This window comes from Elephas maximus, chromosome 2 (assembly GCF_024166365.1).
Source record: "Elephas maximus indicus isolate mEleMax1 chromosome 2, mEleMax1 primary haplotype, whole genome shotgun sequence".
NCBI classification, from domain to species: Eukaryota; Metazoa; Chordata; class Mammalia; order Proboscidea; family Elephantidae; genus Elephas; species Elephas maximus.
This window is the reverse complement of record NC_064820.1, coordinates 116,393,857-116,411,287: the sequence shown is the minus strand read 5'-3', so window position 1 is coordinate 116,411,287 and position 17,431 is coordinate 116,393,857. Positions and strand designations below refer to the sequence as shown.

General features: G+C 39.9%; 1 protein-coding gene across 3 annotated transcripts in view; it reads left to right on the top strand.

Annotated features, from left to right (window-relative positions):
* EFNA5 (ephrin A5) overlaps positions 1-16,506 on the top strand; it is a 317,761-nt gene extending 301,255 nt beyond the window's left edge. For 2 of the 3 annotated variants that reach the window (XM_049857865.1, XM_049857861.1), the window contains 3 exons: positions 7,470-7,535; positions 7,942-8,022; positions 13,369-16,506. In XM_049857865.1, the coding sequence (XP_049713822.1) occupies positions 7,470-7,535; positions 7,942-8,022; positions 13,369-13,490 (269 nt within the window). In that variant the 3' untranslated portion in view covers positions 13,491-16,506. The remainder of the gene's footprint in view (positions 1-7,469; positions 7,536-7,941; positions 8,023-13,368) is intronic. The other variant, XM_049857869.1, reaches the window with a different exon arrangement.
* The last annotated feature ends 925 nt before the right edge of the window (positions 16,507-17,431 follow it).

Here is a 17,431-nt window from a genome sequence, read left to right as displayed (position 1 = left end):
CACACACTTCAAATAAATGTGTATAAAAGCATGATACTTTCCTATTTGTTTATTCTTAGAAATCAGTGGAAAGAAACTTGTCCTTAGTCATTTATTTGAGGTTGCTAAGAAAAAGTAATTGACCTACTGAGGCTTAGCTGCTGGAATTTAAATAATACTTAAGTTACCGTTTGCAGTGAGAATTTTGCCTAAGGGGGTAGAGAGATGGGGGGGGGCGGGTAATGGGTTGGATGGGTGGTACCTCCCATTTTGTCTTTTTGTCTGAGGCTGCACAGCTGGAACTTATTTCACTTCCTTTGCCCTGAACTTTAATTGTTTGTTCCCTGTTGAAACCAAGTTTTAGCTTATGGAGTACATTTCTCTATCCTTGTTATATTATGGGAAACACACCCCTCTTTTTTTCCCCCACTGGTTTTTTTAAAAGAAACATATCCCCAGAACCACAGCAAAGTGTCAAATATCTACACGATATTTTTAATTTCTCCAGGGCTTCCACCATTACTCAGTAATTTCGTGTCCAGTTTTTACATTTGGGGCTTTGACCTTAACCTGCTAAGTGATTTAACTCTTAAGACACTGTGGGCTGCAAAAGATGAAATGTGTTGGCAAATTTAGCCAGCTGTTGTGGCTGCTCCTAAGATGTAAGCTTGATAAACTGGGAGCCTTGAACAAGTAATCAATACAGGTGACTTTTAAATCTTGAAAGGTAGAATGGTGAGATTTGGTCCATCATAATTTAGCTGATGATTTTGTTCTTCATACGAAAACTAAGTGCTTGGGGTGCTTTAAAAAAAAGGCTAATAGCCAGTTGCAAATTGTTGCCAGCATATTGTTTCCTAACCAGAGGTCTGACTTTTTAAGAATTTTTCTGACGGGTCTGGTAACCATTTCCCAAGAAGCCCAGATGGCTTTGGTTAATCTCTGTCCTCTTACCACCACTTCTTCTGTTCCCCACCCTCTATCAACATACCCAAAACCCAAAAACATACACAAAATGGATTTTATTGATTCGTTAAGTTCTGGGAGACATTTCAGTAGGACCATTTATTTAAATTGGCTTTATTTTTTCAGCATTTATTGAGAAAGCATATTAATGTTTAATTCCACCTTCACCTGCCTAATTTGCATATATTTGTGCTGTACGTTAAATCACATGAAAAACCTACAGGGGAAAAACGGGTCTCTGCTAACAACTAATAGCCTATCTTTTCTTTAGACTAGCACAAATTGAGAAATATTGCCTGTGGCAAACATAATGGAAAACTGAATTTTTAACATTCCCCCACACACTCATTTCTTTGAAGAGAAGAAAGTGGCTGACCGTTCTTAAAAATAAAACTTCCCAAAGTACCCAGATTGTCATGGGGCCAGAAAAGGAGAAGGATTTTGGCTTTTAGAATTAAGATTTGAGGTGAGATTAGGTTAGGCAGAAATGCTAGGGTTGACTAATCGGTACAGTATTGGCCTGAAAATGTGAAATAAATAGAAAGGCTTGAAGTGCAAGAGTCTTGGCCCCCTCCTGCTAAATATTTGGTTCTTTCTTCATGAAGAAAAATGTTACCTCGATTACTGGGGAACTTTTGAGTTGCTTGAAATCTGATGACATATATATTTATTTTAATGGTCTATGTAAAAGATAACCGATAGTTTTTTACGCTAAGATAAATTTTAACTTATATTAACAATTTTTATTTTACATGTTTTTAAAGCTCACCTTTGTGTTCCATTTTTCGTATTTGAGGCAGTGTTCTCTCTTAAGATTTAAGTTCCCATTTTGTATCAAAACACATTTGGGTTCACCCAGCAATTTGGAGTTAAAGTGAGACATGCTAATTGCAAAGGAATAGTACAGGTTGGCTACATTAGCAAAAAACAAACTTGAAGTTGCAAGGGAAGGAAAATGAAAAACAGTTTTTAAATGCTGGCATAAGAACACATAGATACGCCTGGTAGTATTTCTTCAACAGCAGTTTATAATTTTCCATCTTCAAGATGTATTTTAAGTGGATGTGTAACGGTAGCTTGCAATGTAAACAAGTAAGGGCTCCAGTTGTTTAGACAGGGCAGCAGAATCAGCAATGAGCAGCTCTGGGAGCAAGGGCATCGCTGTCCACAGCAGAGGAGTCTTCGTGCCATAGTCCTGAGGTCTGAAGTCTGCCGTGGGAAGCCTTTGATTTAACAGATTTGTCTGTATACAGCATTGTATCAGTTAGCTCTTGAGTAACAAAAACAAAAAAAACCAAACCCATTGATGTGGAGTCGATTCTAACTCATAGCAACACAGTAGAACTGCCCCATGGGGTTTCAAAGGAGCGGCTGGTAGATTCAAACTGCTGACCTTTTAGCAGCCATAGCTCGTAACCACTATGCCACCAGGGCTCCAGAGCTTGAGTAATAAATCACCCCCCAATTTGGTGGCTAAAACAACAACATTTATTATGTCACAGTTTCTGTGGGTCAGGAATCCAAGTACAGCATTGCTGGGCCCTCCGGTTCTAGGTCCCTCAACAATGTGGCAGAACCTTAAGGCTAGACTGAGCAGGATTCAGTTCCTCGCAGGTTGTTGGCCTAAGGCATCGGTTCCTTTCAAGCTCTTGACTGGAAACCTCCTTCCACCCCTTGCCTTATGAGTCTCTCTGTAGAGCATCTCACAAAATGGCAGCTTGCTTCAGGAGCAAGCAAGAGAGAGAATGCTGGCAAGGAGATAGCCGCAGTCTTTTGTAACCTAATTATGGAAGTGACATCCCATCGCTCATGCTGTGTTCTGTGCATTAGAAGCAAATCGCTAGGTCCAACCTACTCTCAAGTGAAGGGGATTGGATTGTACAAGGGCATGAATACAAGGAGCTGTGCAGGGATGGATTATCTTAATAGGCAAGGTAAGCACGGTGCTTACTTTCCTTACTAGTTCATCTGTAGTGGACAATTCACATTTTTCACCACATGAAGCATTCTGCTAGATATGCTGGCGTCTGTCTCTCTCCCAACCCCACGGCACCTTCCTACAGAATAAAATCCTCTTTTAAATTTAGAATCCCTGACAGGTACAGATTACCCAGTGAGCAAGGTAAGCACAAGTTTACCTTGCTTATTGTGTAATTCGCCCCTGGAGCTGTGCCACAAACTGCCTACCACAAGCATGATGCCATTTTTATCGTGCTATGTCAGGGTGATAGACCTGTAGTCAATTGCAGCATGAATAATGCTAAATACAGCTTTTAGAAGTACTGATGTGGGGCATTGAATGTGGTCCCCTTTGAGTACCAAGTTGGTTGGTGAGTGCTAAACCCTGTTCACCTAAGCCCCAGGAGATCAAGGAACAAGTTTTCAGGAATGGCTGAAGTTAGGGCTCCTCATGGCATTATTAGCATAGTACTCTAAATGTGAGAGCCAGAGGGCCCCCAGTTTGTATTTCATTATGTGTTGCAAGATTTTAATTGGTACTTTGCAGATCATTAGAGGGAAGGGGCCCTATGGATTGATTTATAGAGTTGCTATTAAGATATTGGAATGTGAGGTTTTGTTTGTTTTAATGGTCCCTATATCCCCCCTTCTAGCTTTCTGATTCCAAACGTACATTTTCAGCAGTAAACTGAGTGAAAGGATGTGAGTTTGGTTTATGGGACTAATGTTTAAAGCATGAGTTGGGTTTCTCATTTTAATTTGTATTGTACTGAATTGTATTGTATTAACTTGTATTGAAAAGTCCATGACTCTTTATAGGAAGATTCCAGGGTTAGATTTTCTTTGCTTGTTGTTGTTGTTAATTTCCCTTGAGTCAGCTCCAACTCATGGCAACCTTACACGTAACAGAACAAAACATCCAGTTCTGTGCTATCTTCGTCGTCGGTGGTATGCTCCAGTGCATTGTTGTGGCTATCATCCACCTACTACAGGTTAATGCCCCTTTTTGGTTGCTAAAGGTCCAATTTGGAAATTTATGGGTGAAATATTTTAACTCTTTTGCTGAAGTTGCTATTGGATGGTTTATGGAGGACCTGTGAAACCTCTGATGAAATTCCCTCTGATAAACATGTCTGGGACACCTTCAGATTCCCAAAGATAATCTCTCAATGCCCAAAGAAAGCTTTGCTGGTTCTTCATGCAAACATGAATTATCACACCAGTCCCTCCGGGTGCTCTCAACTGTTGTTCGTATTTATAATCACAGGCTGGAATAAGCACAATACAAGGGCAGAAAGGATATGTCTTTTACATCTTTTTAGCCACAACATCTAATGAAGAATATGACACATAGTAGGAACTTTAAAAGTGTTTGATGGTTGAAGCGCAGTAATGTATAATGCATGTTGGTAATTATTCACTGTCGCTTTTCTAATGTGACTGTTACTTTTCTAAGGAAAGCAGCACAAGAAATTAAACATAAATTTTATGGTAACTAAGATAAAGATACTGTTGGTCATTATAAAGTGAGATGTCTCTGGAATCACAGGGATTAATATTACCTACCTGCTGACAACCAAAAAAAAAAAACCCATTGCCATCTCGAGTCGATTCCAATTCATAGCGACCCTGTAGGACAGAGTAGAACTGCCCCACAGGATTTCCAAGGAGTGCCTGGTGGATTCGAACTGCCGACCTTTTGGTTAGCAGCCTTGGCTCTTAACCACTACACCACCAGGGTTTACCTGCTGATAAAGACCTGGCCCATTTTTAGTTTTTTTCTCCTTCACTTCCATTCTCAATTCTGACACTGTTTGCTCATGTTTGATCTTGAGAAAATTTTCTTTGTAAGTTTACTTGGACGAATATTACACTTTTCAATTCCTTAGTTATTTTTGGGATTTTAATACTTGACCCTCTGGTTTTTGTTTTTTTTACTTGTGGCCAGCAAAGCACTTTTGTATTATCTTATATCTTTAAGTATTACGAATAATTAATAATCTACATTTCTAAGTGGTATAAATTCACCTTGTGCTTGTCAATCCAGGGATATGGGGTGAAGAAACCTTAAATATCGCATGAAGTAAAACTACATTCTCACTTTTTTAAACCTTTCATAAAAATGAAGAATTGTTGATCTGTGGAAAAGGTTATATTTTGAGGTTTTAGTTTTATTTTTCAACTTGATAAATAAAGAACTCAAGTTAAATTCACCTAGCAAGGCACACCTGTCAGTTTGGCTCAAAGAGTTAAGAGTTTACTCCATGATTTCAAAAGCGAAGTTGTGAAATCACCCTGTCGGATGTAATCCTGTGTCGTGTAACCGTGTAATGTGAGTGTATTCTTTGTTCGTAATTTCTTTCTGAGGATTACGGTATAATAGCCACACAGAATCACAAGGTGTCAGTCACATTATCATCGTTCCAACTTTTGTGGTGACAGAGAAGAGACGAGGAAGTAATGAGGAATGTTGATGAGGAAGAGAGGATTTTATTTCATTTTTTACATAAATGTTTTTTATATCTTTAATTCACAGAAGGAGAATATAGGTCATCCAGGAGCTGAGGTGAATTGTCCCTTCTCGATTGCTGGTGGGAGAATTTGGATATTTCCTGAGCAGCTTATCATTGTTGCAGTTTAGTTATTCCACTGTGCCCTACATTGTTTTTTATGTCCTGGATTTACGGGATTTCTCTTAACCAGAAATATGAAAGACGTGTGGTAAATCCAAGAAGGCCCCCACTAAAACAATTAAACATTTGACCCTGCCTTCAGCCTGTTACATCTTGCAGTATCATCTGTAAAATTCAGCTGTTGCACGTGGCAAATCAAGTTCGCAAGGCTTGAAGTAGGTTCATCTCAGCTCAGAAATCCATAGAATGGCAGTGTAAACATCTATGTGTCACTTTTTCACACCACCTCCCATGAGTATGACATAAGCTGTCTGAAGAACCCATGGTTTTGCTAATGAGTTGGAGCCACCTATGTGTACTGTATTTGTGACATGCACGTTTGCAGTTAGGGTCCACAGGAAGGACACCATTTCCTGGATCAAACCACAGAGTGCAAATATTGTGCCCTAAATAACACACCAGTTACTGTAAATGTCAGTAGAGGGAGTTTTTCCAACTTTGATTTAATGAAAGCCTACAGCAAAGCCAGCTGTTAGCACTTCTTAACTGCTTGTCAGAGCAGCCAGGGGGGATGGGGAGGGCCGAAAACTTCATTTCTGTGTACTTTTGTCTTGAAATTAAGAGTTTTCATCAGATGTTGGATAGGAACACTGGGGGTCCTTTATTGCTTAGTGTGTTTTAGGTGGTGGTGAATTTGTAAGTTCTCCTCCAGGATGTCTACGTAGATTTGGATCCTAGTCTAAAAGATGAAGAGATTCATATAAAAGTGGTTTAGAGTTTTGTGTCCTGATCCTCTCACCTGCAAAATAAGCATTTTCATTTTCTGGGTTTCCCATGAGGAATAATAAAGGATAAAAATAAAAGAGAGAGAAGGCACACCAAACACCCGGTCCTCTCTGTCACTGAGGGTATTACAAAACTAATTTGTGAGCCATGTGCGTTTTGATTGATGTCATCTGTTTTCCTGAACAAAGAAGCCACTTGAAGCAAACACAGAGAGAGGAAGGCATGCAGCCCTCATTTCTGTAATTTTTGTCGTTTCTAGAATGCATTAGTAAGCACGTGTGGTTGTGAAGGGTCCTGCAGCCCCTGGGAATCCTTTTGACATTGCCCTGTATGTACTGAGGGGGAGATAATCTTTCAAAGGTAGGGAAGGTTTGCAGTCTTACTATCTTGAAGAGGAGAAGAAAGTTTCTTCCTCAAATGATTTATAACTTGAAACATGTTGTCATGTTTTGGTAAGCCCGTTTTATTAACTCCATCCTTCTCTGTGGCAAGTTAAAAAAAAAAAAAAAAGGAAAGAACATTGCAACATAGTACTTTTTCAATAGCATATTGTACTTATAATAGCATGATGGAAGTTGCCAGGCTCGGTTTAGTCATATAGAATGTGAAGCCAAGTTCTGAGTAAAACCTCTAATTGAATTACCTGCAAAGCACTGACAGACAAGCTTTCAGGACAGACGAAACTCTGCTTTCCCCAGCAGAAATAGGTCATGTTCAAGTCTGCCCTGTAACTATCTGTTACTGGTTTTTGCCAGCACTTTCACCTTGAGCTTCTGTCAGGCCCCTTCTCCTACAGCAAAGGAGGAGGAGCTCTGTGAAAGCAGGACTCAAGCATTATCTTTTTGATTTCCAGAAAATTGATAACAGATCAAGTTAAAGGGAAGAGGCTTTGAAATAAAAATCCAGAATATTTTTGCACAGATGACCCTCATCCTTACATGCCTGTGTCTTTACTGAAAAGAACAGGGAGGAATAGGAAAGTAGCCCTTTCTAGATAAGTCTGTATCAATCTGAAAAGCACTGTTTGTTTTACCTCTGGTAAAAATTAAGAGTATGTTGCTGTGGTCCCGTTTTATTATTAGACCATTTGGATTTGAAAATGAAGCATAATGAAGTCTTATTCTCTCCTCTCTGTTTTACCCACAGCATCTGCAATCCCAGATAATGGAAGAAGGTCCTGTCTAAAGCTCAAAGTCTTTGTGAGACCAACAAGTAAGTTCAGTAGAATGAGCTTCGAGGGTGGCTTCACTGTGTGCATGCTTTATTGTCTGGTCTGGTTCACAGTGGTGGAGCTTTTTTTTTTTTACTGTTAAATTCTGTGTCGTATCTGTTTGATATATCAACATCCATGTTTTAGTTTTCATCGTATTTTTTTCTCATCATTCTTCATGATGCTTTTATTTAAGTACACAGCAGTTGCTAACTTGTTGTTTCTTAGACTGTTGTACATGCATAGCAAATGGGAATAATATTGGCATTTGGATACATGCCATTGATTGTGAAACAATCTCTACATAAATAAAAGGAAAACAATAGAGAGAAAGAAAAAAAGAAAGAAATGGGAGTTGAAGGGTGTCTTCACTAACATATTTGGCTGTTATCTCTATTTTCGTTATAGATAGCTGTATGAAAACTATAGGTGTTCATGATCGTGTTTTCGATGTTAACGACAAAGTAGAAAATTCATTAGAACCAGCAGGTTAGTATGCTTAGAGAATCTCTTTTAACAAATGCATCTATCTCTCTGGTGCTTCAGTCCTTTTTTCCTTTCTTCCTCTCTGGATGTTTGCATGTTAGACTTGCTCTGCTTTTGCTCATTGCTAGCAATGCTGATATTACTTATATTCTTCCTCATTACTCCAGTAGCTTTGTGTAATGCATGTTAGATAAAATACAACTTTCTTTTTTTGGACATGGGTTTGATAAAATGCATTAACCTAGTATAGAAGCCTCATCAGAATGCTAAAATCTCACTACCTTTTCCCATTTCTTCAGAGCATGTTGGTAAATCGCTGTGAATATTAAAGGATCTGTTACCATGTAAGATAGAAAAAATATCTACTGTTTATGTTTATAAGAATTTTTTTTGTTATGCCCAATCTATGAATAAAAGTATTGCAACTCTTGCATATTGAACACTAACGAAAATATAGCAACTAATTTGACATACTGAATTTTCTCTAGAAATCTACACATATCATGAAATGATCTGAAGAACTTCACTTTATTTCAAATATTCTCTGTGCTGTTTTGCCCATAGCAAATGATATGGAGGACGGCCATGCTTCCTCCTTACTCCCCAAATGCACACATCTGCTACTTCCACAAATATACCAGTAGCCTGTCGACCCAAATGTGTTTCTTGATTACTGGGGCAATATAAGTATTAAGAGTAAATAAAATTTCTGTATTACTGACTTTCACACACCTAAACTTTCCCATCACCTTGAAAATATGTAAAATCCACAAAGACACTGAAACATTTACGCTGTAACATACTATAGATCTTATAAGCCTGGAAACTATCCATTTGATTACAAATTCAGTCTGGCTATTAAGTACAACTATACTGATTGTATTTTTTTATACTGATTGTAAGGGTCTGGTAGCCCCTTTGCCTGTTGTTCCTTAAGGGGTATGCCTCCATGCCCTTCCTGTATGCTCCCCTTCCTGTGGTTTCCTTTCCTCACCACACCTGTTCAAGATTTTCACTCTGGTTTCCTTACCTATCTTCCATGAGCATATCAAAGTTTAAGTGAGTAAAATTATCTCCTCGTCACAGAAATATTAAAGCCCCCTTAAGTAAACAGTGTTTTTTTTTTTTTTTTTTTTTGTCTGTTTACAGTAGGACTTCTCTTTCTTATGGTCCTAGAAATTAAAGGCTTTTGAGGGTCCACTTTGTCATCAGAGCATTGTTACAGGGACAACACAGTCAATGAGCCTTAGAGAAAATTACCCTGAGTGAATGTGGTACCTTGGGACATAACAATAACTTTCACATTGTAACTGACGGGAAGAGTTAGTTTTGGGGTTCCCTCTCTCCCCCCCCACCCCCCCGAGCATTCTTGTTTTTTTAAGGCAGATATCATACCCAGAGTGTAAATGAGAAGTGTGTACAATAAGCTCTCAGAGGCCATAGTGGCTCCCCAGAATCAGTTAGCCACTTTAGAAAGTTGCAAGGAATGAGTACTGACAAAGAGACATTTTAATTTTGTCCTGGAAACCCTGAAGCATTCCTGTAGCTTTCCAAGGTACCAGATTCCTTCCAAGCTTGAAGACATGGGCAGCCAGAGGATCCGTGAGTTAGGTGTGCTGTCTTTTAAAGACCACAGGGTCTACACTCTTCATTTTATGACTGAGTAGATATGTCCAAGGCCACAAAGGGAGTTGGGGACAGATCCACATTTAACGCTCAGATCTCTTGATTCCCATCCCAACATTAGTATAGAAGTAGGATTATCCTACCATTATTAGAGATATAGATGTTTATACAGAAGACTTTACTTCCTGGGTTTTGTTAATAAGTCACAAATAGAATGACTGACAGAGTTAGGCTTGTTTGAAATAAAAGTTACCCTGGCTTATGATTTTCCAAAGGAGGTAGTGCAGAACCTAAGCATATCTTTCCAGTAATCATTTTTTCCAGGTAAACTTCACTGCCTATCTAGAAACCTAGAGGCTATTCAGAAACAACAGATACACGTTTCTGTCTGGCAATAAAGAGGCACACTGAGGACTTTTCTGACATTAGGAAAATTACATTTGAATTCAACTAATGATAAAAGACAAGATATTAAGATGCTTTTGGATGTAAGCATATTTCACAGGCCATTTTTCACTGAGCATGGAAAAAGCCCAAAACCTAACCATATGTAACTGATGGATGTTTTCAAAGGTTAAACAGAATGTTGTGTGTGTGTGTGTGTGTGTGTTGGGAATGTGCCTAAGTGTATATACTAGAACAGCTCCTTGAATCGGGCATGACTATATTCAAGGGCTTGCTGGTGAGCATCTTCACTAAAGAGGTTGGACAAGGTACAGCTACAATCCCTGGCAGTGTCAATGCAATACCAAATTTGAGTACTTCACCTTATTCCTTAGAAATTTATTCATACTTGCAGCTCTTCACCATTGTGTTGAACAGTTGAGTGAATGAATATTTGCCTTCATCCAGCTCTGGGTGTAGACCCAGACTCTATGAATACAGCCAGCCTGAAAGGATTCCACTGCATGCTCTCGGCAATGTGTACTAATTCACCTGTCTTTGGAATGTATTTGTCCTTTTTGTTTGCTTGCACACTCTGCCTGTCAGTTTCCTATCATCAGGGATACAGGATGATCTCAGGGCAGACATATGCCACGTAATATGCTCCAGAATATTGCTAGTGTTCTCTCAGTTAACCATTGAATCCCATGTTGTGGAATCCTGTAGCCAGGAGGCAAGACTTGATTTGGCTTTGAAAAAGGAACATTTTCTTCTTCCAAGCCTTGTTCTTTTACAAATGTAAGGCGTTCTCTAAATTTAGGTGTAATTTCCATTGGGATAGATTTTGCTTTTGAATTCCTCCAATTTTGAAATTGCTCACATTTACCCAAGGTGACAGCAATTTTCTCATTTTGCTCTCGGGGTCATAGAATCTACCACATTGAGGCCTCATTTTCATCAAAGGATTCTTTGTAGAATCCTGAGTGAAGACCAGTGTGTTGTAGGAAGAAGGAAAAAACCAAGATGCCCCAGTGAGATGGGTTTTCACCTTTGGGGGCAAGGTAGCAGATTTTCGTTGGTTGGTTGGTTAGATAAAGACTAATTCTAAATCTTGTCTAAAACTAGAGGGCTGAAAGGCATGTTTAGCCTCATGTGTCACTTAGATGAAAGATGAAAGTTTTCCTCTCTAGGGGCTCCAGCAAGGTGGATTCACCATGTCCTGAGCTGAGTGGGCCTCCAGCAATGAATGGCCTTGCTGAGTACCTGAAGGGACCAAGGACAGAAGGAGTCCTCTTCATGCTCACACTGAGTACACCAGGTGTTACTTGGATACCTTTTAGCAGTACAGTTCTGTACAAGGAGGAGGATTGGACAGTATGTTATTAAAAATAAGACAGGGAATAAACCAATAACTGATGTAATTTCAGGTGTGTAAATGTAAGTGGCGTCTCAAAGTGAACTCTGGAATCCTTCTGGGTTTATGGTTCTTTCACAATTAAGCTTTAAGCACTCCATTGTTCTGATTGACAACATATTGGTACTAAGAAAGTGATTTGGATTTTAATTTCAGGGCTGTTAAGGGCATTTACTTCCATCTCCTATTAACTACAGATTTAACAGATTTGCAAGGCTGAAAAGGAGCAGAGAAAGAGGAGAGTCCACAAATATTTGGCTGCATTGTGCAAGACTTTATATTTTCCTCTGCATCCATGTATCTTCCCATTCTTGCTTCCTAATCCTTTCTAGTCACCTAAACTAAAGCCACTCCATGAAGGATTGCTAAGGTCCAGGAAAGGGGAGCAAACCTGACAAAGGAGTGCCATAGCTTCCAGATGAGGACGGGCTAAAACGATTAGAGTATTCCAGAGTAGAAGACGCAAGGCTGAGAAGACATAGTTCTTAGTTCCTATTTTTTTTTTTTTTAATTGGGAATAGACATGATGAACAGAAATATCTCAAATGAGCGTATCTGAAGCAGAGGCCAATCTCTGAGTTTGAATAGTAGCCATTTTAGACCAAATAACAGCAAGTATGTGACTACCTAGTGAAGGAAAAGCATTCTTCATCGTCATGTGTTATGTGGTATGAAAATATAAATGTGTTAAAAATACTTTATAGATCATTAAGGTGTTTAAGATGCATCATTTAGGGATATTTAGAGATTATCTTTTAAAGATCTATGTTATTGATAACAACCATTTGAGTTGTTTGTACTTGGTACTGTTCTCTCTGATTGACCATTGAGTGAATCCGGAACAACAATTGCAGAGATCCTGCAGGAAGTTCCCCTGATGCTGAAATAAAATCTGCCCAGAGCTGTACTGTTGGCCCAAAAACCATGTAATTCAAGATCACTGAGTCTAAAAGCACAAGTTAGACCAGGTGGAGGGAAGAAGACCGCAACGCTAGAGCATAGCATGGCTCCCAGACAAGCCTCTAATCTATCTTTGGGTCCTAATTGCTTCAGAGTTCCTGTTTCTACCTTAAGCCTGTTAATCACGTAGATCAGGAAGGCTATCCAAAGTCAGAAGCAGCCTCGTAGAACACTTTATAGCTAAATAAAAGAAGCTTAACTCACTTAATCCATTTTATTTAGAGGAAAATTTGCATCCACGCTGATAATTTATGTGCCAAGCTTCAGCTTGATAAAAATAAAAATAGTCAAGTTCAAGTAATTTAATCCTGGAGATACAGGGTTTGTAAGGGAAATAGCGCCATAATTGACTCCTAATTGTAGGTGAACCAGTGGACACCTGTTTATTGAGGTTTATGTATAGTTGATTTAAAATACTGTCATTTTGACATTTAATTTTTCATATTTGAAAATTCATCTAGGCATCCAACAACTAGGCATTCAACACTAATCCTATGAAACCGTTTAAAAAGTGTGAAATGGGCAGCCTGTTCTGGTTAACCACTAATATGCCAGCCTAACTGCTTCTCTTCTTTCCCCCTTACTCCCACCCCAACGTACTACTTGCTTTCCCCTTGCGTCTTAGGTTTAAAAAGCACATTCAGACGTCTGAAGTTTGTTCATGGTGTGTCTGACTGCTAGGAAACCCAAGTAGCTGGTACGCCAAAGGCTATGGTGTATGCATACTTTTTTCCTCCATAATTTGTAAGCAAAGTATTAATATTGCAGAGAAAGTTCCATTTTCTCTGCCTCTCCTTTGTTTGCTGTAAATAATGAGTGATTATGCAGACATGAAAGTCAATGGTGGCACAAGGTTCATTACCCGACTTTGCAGAGGGTGGTGAGGTCTGTTAACAGCAGGCTGCTGCAAGAGAGTTATTAAGGATGTGAAATCTCACTGGAACGTGTGCTTTCTGTTTGAACAGATGACACCGTACATGAGTCAGCCGAGCCATCCCGCGGCGAGAACGCGGCACAAACACCAAGGATACCCAGCCGCCTTTTGGCAATCCTACTGTTCTTCCTGGCGCTGCTGTTGACGTTATAGCACAGTCTCCTCCCGTCACCTGTCACAGAGAACATCAGGGTCTTGGAACACCAGAGATCCACCTAACTACTCATCCTAAGAAGGGACTTGTTATTGGTTTTTGGCAGATGTCAGATTTTTGTTTTCTTTCTTTCAGCCTGAATTCTAAGCCACAACTTGGGGGTAGGGGAGCTAAACTAGTTGCCGCCTCCCTCACCCCACCCTACCCCCAGCCCTTGCCCGTGACGTCTCTCACTCCTTCCAAATTAAATGGACTCCAGGTGAAAATGCCAAACTGTCGTAGTGACACCAGTGGTTCGTCAGCTCCTGTGCGTTCTCCTCTAAGAGCTCACCTCCGCGAGCGCCCTGGGTCAGCGGTACATGGACAAGGAGGAATAGCGGCAAATGCAGCCAGCAATGGCTAGGCCCAGGAGGCTTTTGCTCTCCTATACAATATTTATGCCTTCTCATTCAGAACTGTAAGATGATCGTGCGGGGCATCGTGTCACCATGTCAGGTCCAGAGGGGAGGTATTAAGAACATATAATATTACACCGTTTCCTCTAGGAGGATATAAATGAACAGGCTTCTAAAAGGTTGAGACACTGGTTCTTTAATATGACTGTCTTAAAGCATTCTTGACAGCAAAACTTGTGCTCTGTAAAAGAAGGCTTTTTTTTCCCCCCAAGGAGGTGGGTCGGGTGCAGGAATGCTTGCACAGAGCAAGTGTGAAAACCAAGACAACTACGTGTTTGGTGGGGGTGTGTATGCGTGAGTGCCTCTAATTTTTTTTGGTGACTGGAGAGTGCACACTAGATTTTTTTTTCCTTTGAATACAGATCACCATGGTGCTACAACTCTTTTCTTTTTAGAAACTCAAAGAGGCATTTTTATGAATAAAGTGACCTTCCCCAAGGCTGACAAGCCAGAGTTGATGAGCGCATAGTGGCATAGCTTTGGATAATCCTCTGGGGGATGATCTGTACCAAGGCAAGGGTGGCAGTAGCCAGAGGAGATGACAGTTTGGCTTTGCTGGAGTGCCAGCGAGCTGTGGCCTTTTCCCGACTCCCACCCGAAAACCCATGTTTTGCTCCTCACTCCACCTCTGCAGGGGCCCCGATATAAACCCCTGTCACTAGGAGAGTCAGTCAGCACTACTTGGGAGGGCTAAAGGGACATTTGGAATAAAAATTCCAAAGTTTGAAAAAAAAAAAATTCAACTGTTGAGTTTATATTCTTACCCTTTCTGACACAGCCTAAAGCGTAGGGGGAACATGTGTTTATCTGTGGGAGATAAACAAGATGGAGTCCCAAAGACTTTAACAAAATATTTTTTTAAAAATCCACTAGAATAGAAAATACATTATTTAGATATACTTTATGCTGAGAGTGAGTATATATGCTTGTCCTATTTAAACTTGTGAGAAAAAGTGGTATCCCTTGATACATTTAGAAATATGGGAGGCTATCTTGTTTCATTGTGGGGGTGGGGCAGAAGAAGCATAAAAGCAGGATTGCCCTGTTTAAGGAATCTTAGCATGGCCAACAGTTGATTACCAGGAAATGCAAGCCTTGGGGTTTCTTTCTACTGGTGGGGCTGTCACAATTGAACTCCAAAGCCTAGACAGGGAAAATCAGACAATGGAAAAGCAATCTAGCCTTTTTTGCTATTGCACATGTCAATAGAAACCATGCCTTTCAAAACAAAATCAACACGATGATCATGTAAAATGTGAAAAATAGAAAGCATTCCAGCAAAAGGGTTTTTTTTTTTTTATATATATTTGTTTTTTAAAATGTATATGTAAAAAAAGGGAGAGGAGTCATATTATGGACAGACTTCATGAGTGAGAACTTGCTTGGAATCGTGAGTAGTTCTGAATTAGACAAAATATGTGAATGAAAGGCAGTTATAAATGTACTGCACCCTGGAGAGTTGTACACATGTTGAAATGTCATCTGGGCTTACCTGATCCGTTTGGTGTGGATGTTACTGCTGGGTCTCTTCTCACTTGGAACCAGGTGAGTGGGGTTGCCAGCCTTGCAGATACAATCAGTCCAATTCCCTCCAGACATCAGGAACTACTCTGGAGTGGCAGAGCCTTATCACAGAAGGCAACCACCATTTCACTGAAACAAAAGTTCACAGCATTCGATTCCTTTTTCGTTTAACTATTTATATGCTCAGTACTCTCAGTAGTACCCAGTAATACTTCTTTTTATTAATAGCTACAGGCTTGTTGGGCCAGTGGGATTTGGGTTGGGGGAAAAAAGAGACACTTTCTAAAATGGGTCAATAGTTAGAACCAAAATAATCCTGCATGTTCTATAACCACAAGGAAAACAAATGATCCTGTAATGATTCCAGTTAGTCATAACTACATTAGCAGTGCTAAATTTCATTTTAGAAATGGTGATTTCTGTGGTTTTTCTAGCATTTGTCTCTTAACAAATGATGAAATAATTACTCATGGCCCTCTCTGCCATTGTCTTTCATTTTTTCACAATGAAATTAGGCCTCTTTCCTTCACCATTGTGCCACTGCAAAGCAAGTAAAAAATAGCAAGACTACCCACGCCAGTGGACAGTGTGCGTCTCTACCTATAAGTGACATCATTGTAGGTAGTGCATTTGCCACTGAGTTCTCAAGCACCTGACTGCTATCAGACAGCTCTCATCCTGTCCAAAAAGTGCTGGTGGCCTTTTTTTTTTTTCTTTTTGATGTTGTTGAAATGCTCTGGGGGCTTAGGAGGATGTCGATGCAACTTGCTAGCAGCTTTTAATTTCAAAAGCAATTCAAAAGTCTGAAGGGCAGCCTTAGCTGCCTCTCAGCCCCAGTTAGTCAAACCCCAGCAACCTTTGCCCTGGTTGCCAAGGGCTTTGCAACATGAAGCAGGGAAATAAGGATCTGTCTGTTTAGTGGATACTGTGTATCCTTTAATAGGCCAGGTACAGTTGGTGTTAGCTTAGACTATTGTTTTGTACTGTACTTTCTTGGGTGGCAGAGGAAAGTAAAACATTTAAAAAAAAAAAAGAAAAAAAACTGCGTTCTTTAAATTCTGTATTATTAGCAACCTCTGTTGTATATAGTGTTTGATAATAAAGTATTAATTTGATTCTTATGTCTTTTGTAAGTGAGAACAATAGACTTTCAGGATACAAAACATGCATTGAGGCTTTGAAACATCCAATGTATGCGTGGCTGAGAAAAGAGTCACAAATGGCTGAGACACTGCTCCATACAGGACTCATGTGTGGTCATCACTCCCCCAATCTCAAGACTCCACCATCTTGGGACCTGGAATAACATGACTTTTATGATCAATATTAATCCTCAGTGTTTTCAAGGTTGGAGCCCTATGGGTTTTTTTTTCCCTCCCCCCAGCATATTGGTTTGAAAAGGTTTAGGAAATTTAGTAACAGTTCTGTACTTTGGCTTGGTTTTCTGTTTGTGGTTGTTTTCATGGGCTGTTTCCTTTTTTCCCCAGGAAAGGTCTTGCCAGTATCAGTGAAGCTGAGCATGGAATTGGTTGCAAACCAATCAATTTAGGAAGGTTAAGTGGGGCTGTTTCTCTGTGTCGTTGTGAAAGGAAGAGGCATACAGTTACCTGCGGATTTGCAGGAACTCTGTTTTTCTCTGACAACGGCAACGGCAGTCATTATTTTCCAAAAAATTAGAAAAATAGCTTAAACGTCCCTCCATTCATTGCTGTCAGAGTTGTGGTCATGAGTTTTTCTTTTGAAAACCACCTCCACCAACACCCCCGTTTGCCTGGCTCCCCTTGACTTTTTTATTTTTTCGTCTCTTGCCTTCCTCCCACATTATATTTTCCCTCAGAGCCATGAATGGGCAGGTCTGTCTCTGGCTTGGCATCACTGAGCTTTTCCCATGCATTTGCCCCAGAGCCGCTCAGATGTGAGACAAATCTCCCTACAATGGGCTTGCTCCCATTGTCTGTACA